The sequence below is a fragment of the Crocuta crocuta genome, unplaced genomic scaffold, assembly GCF_008692635.1.
Source record: "Crocuta crocuta isolate KB4526 unplaced genomic scaffold, BGI_CrCroc_1.0 scaffold38, whole genome shotgun sequence".
NCBI lineage: Eukaryota > Metazoa > Chordata > Mammalia > Carnivora > Hyaenidae > Crocuta > Crocuta crocuta.
In genome coordinates this window covers 4,315,362-4,323,699 of record NW_027532605.1, presented here as the reverse complement: position 1 = coordinate 4,323,699, position 8,338 = coordinate 4,315,362, and the positions used below count along the sequence as shown (strand labels likewise).

The 8,338-nt window shown below is 38.6% G+C and overlaps 1 protein-coding gene across 1 annotated transcript in view; it reads right to left on the bottom strand.

Annotated features, from left to right (window-relative positions):
• The window catches only part of SLC40A1 (solute carrier family 40 member 1), a 21,126-nt gene extending 12,879 nt beyond the window's left edge, over positions 1 to 8,247 (bottom strand). Inside the window, exons 1-3 of the mRNA XM_077780217.1 lie at positions 7,883 to 8,247; positions 7,324 to 7,391; positions 2,130 to 2,289 (exon numbers count right to left, since the gene is read on the bottom strand). Of these exons, the coding sequence (XP_077636343.1) occupies positions 2,130 to 2,289; positions 7,324 to 7,391; positions 7,883 to 7,925 (271 nt within the window). The 5' untranslated portion in view covers positions 7,926 to 8,247. The remainder of the gene's footprint in view (positions 1 to 2,129; positions 2,290 to 7,323; positions 7,392 to 7,882) is intronic.
• Between the last annotated feature and the right edge of the window lie 91 nt (positions 8,248 to 8,338).

The following is an 8,338-nucleotide window of genomic DNA, read 5'->3' as shown; positions in this document are numbered from 1 at the left end:
GAAACAGGCTCCAGGCTCTGAGCTGGCAGTCAGCACAGAGCCCGACGCGGGGCCCGAACCCACGAACCGCGAGATCATGACCTAAGCGAAAGTCGGACGCTCAACCGACTAAGCCACCCAGGCGCCCCAGTATTCACCATTTTCCTATTAGTTGAAGCCATTCATAATGACAATATTTTCATTTAATTTATTCTCTTGAAAGTTTACGGTTATAAACAGAATTGTATTACATAGACAAGATCCATCTTTGAGTTTTTTGCTGCTTATGCTAAATTAATACCATGTAGGAAGTCAGAGAAGAGGTTAAGGAAGAAGTCATGGAATCCAAAAACTCCTAGAGTAGGCTGAATATGGTAAGATAAGATGGTATGGATATATAGGAAAGATACGTAAAATTGACCAAGAATAAAGCAGCAGTGTGTTCCGCTGGGCATTCTAATGCTATATGCTACTGCTATGAAATTCTAAGCAACACCTTCCCTTGCAGAAAATGCCTGCTTCCTTAAAGTCTGGCACCCATGTAGATAACACACTGGAGTAAGGACTAACTATACCAAGTAAGGATACCCACAGTCTCATATGTAGTCTTTTTTCTGCCACTCACCAGGGTAGGTGATCTAGGACAGGACACGTAATGTCTCTTATGTCTGTATCTATAAGGTGAGGATGATGATATATACCTGCCTTCTTTACAAGGTCAATATGATGCTCAAATAAAATGCTCATGAAAGCACTTAAAAAATACAGGGAGTTGTACATGTAAGTTATAATTATTGCTCTGGTCTTTAAGGGAAGTAAAGCTCATTCTGGCTTGGAAGGTCATAGAAAAGCCTCAACCAAACTGCTTTCTGAAATTAGTTTGGAGTAAACTCCCAACATAGAACTCATTCCTCCACTGCACAAGGATTAAATACAAACTGCATGAAGTTTCTAGGACCCCACCAACCAGAAGAAGGAAAGATACAGAAACAGATAATTGTAAAAGTGTAAGTACACTAGCAAAGGTATTGACAAAGCCTTCTGAGAGCAGAGGAAGAAATGATTCAATCAGTCCAGAGACATGAGAAATTTTCATAGAAGGTGAAATGTGAGCTGATTTCATGGGATAAATGGGAGATTGCTATCCCACCACACACTAACTGAACATTCTTTCCCAACTTAGGAGTCCAATGCTCAACAACTGTTAAGGTTAAAAGGTCTCTGAAATGTATAATATTCCTGTGTTCCTATAAATAATGATGTAAACAACCAGGATTTTTTTTTTTTTTTTTGTATACAAAACTTAGTTCTATATGTGTTCTGGTCTACCCATTCTGGGAACAGATAAATGTCCATCTTAACCATTTCACTAATAGCATCAAGTCCTAGAATTTGAAAATCCAATTTGCTCTCTATCCAGGGGCAGTCATCCTTCAATGAAAGAAACTGATATTTCAATCTTTCTCCAATGTCTAAGACAGACTTGGCCAGGTCTTAGCATTATCAACTGTACAATCCAGGAAAATTGTGACCTGACTTATTATCTGGATTGCCCTTATATTCTGCACAGTTGACCTGTTTAATCACATTCTCTCTTTCCTATATAAAACTGAATGATTTCAGTACTAATGCTCTAGAACAAATGTCAATATATTATCTTTCTTCTTTTTCCCCTCCAAAATTTATAATTCAGTTCTCCATGATCCAGACTCAAATATTCTCTCTTAAGTCTACAGTTTCCAACTCCCCTACACACACCTCTATAGAAAACACTGTGACCCAAAGGACAGACTTCAAAGCTGTCCCAGGAACACCACACTGACAGACTCCAGTGCTAGTCATGGTGCGAAAGAATCCCAGAGTTAAGTAAACTTTTAATGTTTAACATGGTTCCCAGAAAAGAACTATGGTGTTAATTATTAACATCTGAAATTTATGAATAGCCAAAGATCCAAAAAAAATCTATAAGCTGAATATCTTGGCATTCCAATTTTTTACAGAAGCCCCAGGAACCTTCCATGTAGAAGTGCTGACACCGATCATCCCATTGCTAAGGGGGGCAAGCAGACACACAGTGGGTCAGTCAGTGCTTTCTCTTTAGCTCAGGCATGGGTCCCATAAATTCAAAGCCTTAGTTTACCGCTACTCACCTTTAAGTCTGGAATTCTTATCCACCCAATCACCAATGATGGCTCCGAGGACCAGAACAGACCCGGCCACCACCAGCCCGTAGACTGCAGTCAAGAGGAGGCTGTTTCCATAGAGCTCTACCAAAAACACAGACACGGCAAAGTGCCACATCCGATCTCCCTTGAATAAGAAAAGAGAAAATGTTTTGATGAAGTTATTTTTATTCCCCAGTCACTTATACTTAGGAAGTTGCTCCCTTATCAAAATGTCCTTTCTGGATACACCATGAGATTTTTCCGAGTCATCAATTACTCTGAATTGAATACAGGTCAAGTGTTAAAATCATCCATCCCGGTTCAAAGGAAAATATTCTGGGCCATTTACTAAGTAAACCCCCCAAAAGCATGATATTAATGAAACACGCATACTCTTTATCATTCTAGAAAAAAAAATGTAGTCTCCACACCAAAGAAGGTTTTTTGAGACAAAACTTCTTCCCTTTGTGTCAGGTTTCTACCTGGGCCTGGAATTTACCTCTTCTGATTTGAGAGGCACAAAGTAGTTTGCTACTGAATCAGAGTGAAACTACAGTATAGTTCACAAACATTCATATGCTTTGAATGTCAAGAAAAAGCTAGTTTCCCAATTTGTAAACTGAAAAGAATTAATTTGTATGATCTTAAAGTTTCTTTCACCTAAACTTTCTAAAATCTATGCTCTATTTCAGCAATAAATTTCAAAGTTAAAAAATGGTAGACTCAGAAAAATGAAATTAATATTGGAAAAAAGTTAATATGGACAAATTCTGGTACCACATTTACAAAAATGTCAGAAATAAATTCAAAAGCAGCTTTTTATTTGAACATTTTAATACAGATGGGTTTGGAAAGGGTCAAAAGACTACTTATTTTTTCACTGTAGAGTACACAGGAAACTTTGGAATTCATTATGGCAAAATGTAAAATAATGAAAATTTTTAAATGAGTCAGGTAAATTAGTGTGTAAGAAATCTATAAGGGGCCTTATCATGAGATTTTTGGCTCCGTCTCAGACCTCTGAGTTAACATAAAACAGGACAATTATCGTAATCTATCCCTGGAAATCACTATAGGAAACTAAATTTCCAGGCTAGGCTCCTTATGGATTTGACGCTATGTGGAAACATTAGAGTCCTAGTTCTTTCCAGAGTTTCTTAACATCTGCTTGATAAATTTAATGTATTAGGAGCAAAGTATTATCTTGGTATATCAAATGATTTTGAAAAATTTAATAAAGCCAAGACAACAATCCTATGCATTCAAAATTTTAAATTGATACAGATATAAAACAGCAATCATTTACAACAAACTTCAAATAGATGAGTACTTTTCCGTGGGAATGATTTTACCCTCCAGGGATCACCTGGCAGTGTCTGGAACTGTTTGGGGTTGCCACAACTCTGGGGCAGGGAGTAGGGGTATTACTGGAATCTACAATGCATAGCACAATCCCCCAAAGAAGTATCCAGCCCAAGATGGCAATAGTGCCAAGTTAGAGAAACCAAAGAGGATTATGAACATAATTTAGAAATGCAATTCAAAATTAAGAGAAGATTAGGGCCTTGCTGAATGGGGTGGATATGGTCAAGTAAATCTTACAACAAACAGTGGAAGCAAAATGTCTGAAAGATTGATTCTAACTTGATGGCCTGGAATGTGAGCTCTAGAACATTCTGAATTCTCAAACCTCAGTCCAGTGTATGGCCCAGGTTAAATACACAATAAATAACTACAGAATCAACACAGGAGTGGATCTGCAGTGAATCCCAGTTGTGAATGAGTAAATATAGAATAAGTAGGGAAAACCTAGAGTGATTTATCAATAACATTGTTCTGGTACATTAGACTTGTTCTGCAAATGTTCAAAGGTTTGAGGATTAATCAGTACCATAATTCATATTTCTGACACAGCTTTTGTTTGTGTTGATAATACTTTTTCTACTTAAATTAAGTAGAAATTGTTTAAGTTTCAAATACCAACGTACTAAATGATTAAAACTGTATGATACACACATACAATTTGTTTGAAACCAATAAAAAGACAAATTTATATTAAGATAAAGAGATCAATAAGAATAACAAACTGTTTTCTCAACCTTTAACTGGAGAAGCAAATCTGCATTGGATTAGCATACAATGGGAGGGAGAGGGGAGGTACTTTATCTTCATCTCCATTCCTCTGAATAGCTCCCAAAGAGAAGACAAAAAAACACAAAAATGCCCTAAATGATAAGTTGCCTCCAGGAGTGAATTTCTTTTCTTACCATAAGGAATAAAAAATAATACTCTAGGACTATTGTTTCTTTCTTTCCTTTTTTTTCTTAACTCCTACTTTTTATCCAAAAGAATTTTAGATCCCTCTACAGCAGGCTGTCAAAACAAGTGCCACCTAATGAAGACTTTCTTGCTTGCTTATCCTTGTATGGTATGACACCTCCTTGATGGAGGAATGAAACTGCTCTGATTATCCCAATTTTAAAGGCCTTAAACTTTAAGAGACAACAGATTCCACGCTCATGAAGCCCAGAATCAGGCAAAGTCTAAGTAAATGTTGACCAAGTACAATTTCAAGCCCACCCATTCCTTCCTTACATCCATTTCCTGTCCTCCCCTGTGCTCTCACTGTACTTTGATGATTTGTTTACATGTCCATCTATCCCCAGTGGGCTGAAAGCCAAGGGCCAACTGAGTATCTGTGAATGAATGATCAGTCATTAGTCCACTTACTACTTATGGAAAGCTACTATAACCCCAATCCTATGGCAAGCACTAGAAACTCTGCAGTACACAAAAACCAAAGTCCAAACTTTCCCACAGCTTGCATCTCAGTGAGCAGAGACCAAAAACAAACCTAGAACAGGTCAAATGGTATAAATGCTACGAGGGAAAATAAAGCAGCTTGAGCAGGAAGGTGGCATTTGGCATTAAGTAGTCAGAGACTTCTCTGAGTAGGGACCTGAAGTAAGGGCTGGAGTCATGCAGACATCTGGGATATGGATGAAGACGGTCCAGAGGATAATGACATATGATATAAGCAACTGGCCACCCTTTTCCACTGCTTTACACTGTTGGTTATCCTTTTGTGACTGGATACATTTTTCAAAGCCCATACTAAATCAAATTCCATGCTCCTTGACATCAAGACCCAGTTCTTACAGTACTTTGCATTCTGAAAGTATAGAGTAAAATGTACTGATCTACTGGCAGACAGAAACAAAGCCAGAAATAAACAGCATTCAACCCCACACAGATATAACCTTCTACCCTAATACTTCTATTTTCAGTGTACAGGAAACTATGATTTGGTACACACACACACACACACACACACATTCTGTTCTAATAAAATCAGGCAGTATCAACCGGGAGACAAAACTGAAGGCAGATTTATCCAGTGTTAGTGAGAATTCATTTNTTTTTTTTTTTTTTTTTTTTAAATCCGACTTTCCACAAGAACTCCCTTTGCTCAACATACTGTAAGATTGGGATAAGTGTCTGCCACTTTTCTTGTGGGGCTTTTAATTAACACGATAAAAAAATCCTCTGGGAACAACTATAGTTACACTTTTTTGGCAAATCTGACCTCACAATCTAACAACAAAAGGTCACAGAAACATTAAAGATAATGAGTATTTACAAGTGAGATACCTCATTCTCCTAAGAGATAGGTCCAGACCACAAGATGGAAATGTCAGATACAACCTGTATCCCTTATTTTTGGTTTTTAAAATACTTACAAGTATTTTTTAAAAGTACTGAATTAAATGGAAGAAAAACTATCGGTTTAGGTATAATTAAGAGTAGTTTCACTAGATTTCTACTTAGAATCATCAGCTATTGAAAACAAAACAAACTCACACTGATTCAACTTTGTTTAGATGTATTTGCAGAGTCATCCTTGTCTAAGCCTCTGGGGAGATAGGAGCTAGCCTTTCTAAAAACCCATCTTTGAACTGCTATTTCTTAAAGAGCTGATAACCTAGCTTAATAATTTTCCAAGGGCATGGGTACAGGTTTCTTCATAGAATAGTTTGCATTCATGTCTTAAGGATGATCCAACAGAAGCTTTCAATTTAAAAAATACTATTCACAAAATTCACCCTAAAAATTCTCTCTCTCCTTGTGAGAGAGAATTTTTTTAAAATTAAAAATCATATAGGAGGCATATGTAGAATTTACTCAGATACTGCTTTTAAAAAGAACAACTGTTTAATTTGAAAGATTCTAATCATTCATCAAATACACACATACAGCATCCTTTTGGGATTAATTCTTTTTTGGGATGTTGATGAAGGAAGCCAGGCCCATAGAAACACTGGCTGTCTTCTAGGACCATACAGGAATTTAGAGAAAGAATTATTAATTGGATGCTGATTTTCATTGGATGATGGTTTTTAAGACAGCCTGACATGCTCAACAAACATCTACCAACAGAAAACAGTTTTTTTTTTAAACTTATCTATTTTTGAGAGAGAGAGCACACAAGAGTGAGGGAAGGGCAGAGAAAGAGAGGGACAGAGGATCCAAAGCAGCCTCTGTGCTGACAGCAGAGAGCCCCATGCAGGGCTTGAACTCACAAAACCACGAGATCATGACCTGACTCAAAATCAGACCCTTAACTGAATGATCCACCCAGGCACCCCCAGCAGATAACATTTTAAAGCCAAGATTTTTAGTCACTCAGATATTTGTTCTTGGTGCCAATTGTATTTAAATTAATCGTAGAATGCTATTTTTAGCCTAAATCAGTCACTCCACTATACTACTGTATTTTCATAGGGCAGCATGCTGGAATTTATCATTTTAAAAAAGAAGAAAATGTAGAAATAGCTTAAATGTGAAGATTCATGAGACATTTATCCATTTTTAGTAGCAAATATTAACATAAGCCTAGTAATGCAAAATACAATTTATAAGCAATGCAAATATTCCTGTCCTTCTATCTTTTGATAGTTGCTAATCTACATTAAGTATGTTAATTAAATAGCATTTACTAACACCTATGGAAAAACATCTTTGTGAAAATAACTTTTTCATTAGAACATGTGTATTTGTATGATTTATTTCTTTAGCTGCATGGCAAACCTGGAAGGTGGCTTAACAAAATTGATCCGATTGAAAGGAAACAAGAAATTATGCAAGTATGTCGTAAGAATTACTGTACATTGTCACTTACCCAAGTAGACAGAGAATGACCAAGGTAGAGAAGGAATTTTGCAGAGGTCAGGTAGTTTGCTAAGGATCCTGCAAATAGACACACAGAAGAGTCCGTGGATAAAAAGCATATTTAGGTCACTTAAATGAGCTGAGGTTGGAATACTTATTCATTTTCTCCTAATTAACACGACTATTAAAAATTAATTTGTGGGACAAACCATGAACATTTTACCAAGTCACCTAGGAACCAATGTGTCCAGCTTAGCACCACTCGCTTCAATTCACCACGATCTATTATTGGTCAATAACTGTAAAACCTCACCTACGGTTAAGAAAGCTCTTGTTTCAACATTCTTTAACTCCACTTTTTTTTTTTTGAACAAAACAATTCAAACTTCCCGGTCTACTCCTCCTTGTTTGCGTGCAAGCCCTTTCCCCACAACCTGCAATTCCTTTCTTCCTCGACCCTCCCCCAAAAGGAGTCCCAACACTCCTATTAACAGCTGAGCCACATTCCCCCAAAACCTGCGCGGAGCGGCTGGCCTCCACCGCCCACCACCCGCGTTAGGTCAACTCACCGCAGCATCCTCTCTGATGGTTTTGCTCCCTTGCCTTGGTCATGACCCCAGGCGCCCCCCGCTTGCTCTTCTGCTGCTGCAGCTGCCCTCGATGAGGTGCTTGTTAACAGGAGTGCAAGGAACCGAGGAGAGCACCGCTAAACACACCACAGCCTTACGCCAAAAGACCCCAACGTCTACTAGGGCAGAGAACAAAAGAGAAACGGCCCCGGGGTCTTCTTTTAGTCTTCTTTCCAAACTTAGCTAACACTGTAGCTGAAGTTGGAAAGGCAAAGCCTTATGGAAGCGGGTGGGAGGCTTCACCGGCCGTGCGAGCCGGACCCTGCACCCCGCGCCGCCGCCGCCGCCACCACAACCCGCGCGGCGCAGCCCTGCACACTTATACGGGGCCGGGGCGGAGCTCCCTTCGGCCGCAGGCTCGGGGCCGCCCCCTCTCTCTCTCAGGGCCGGCAGGGG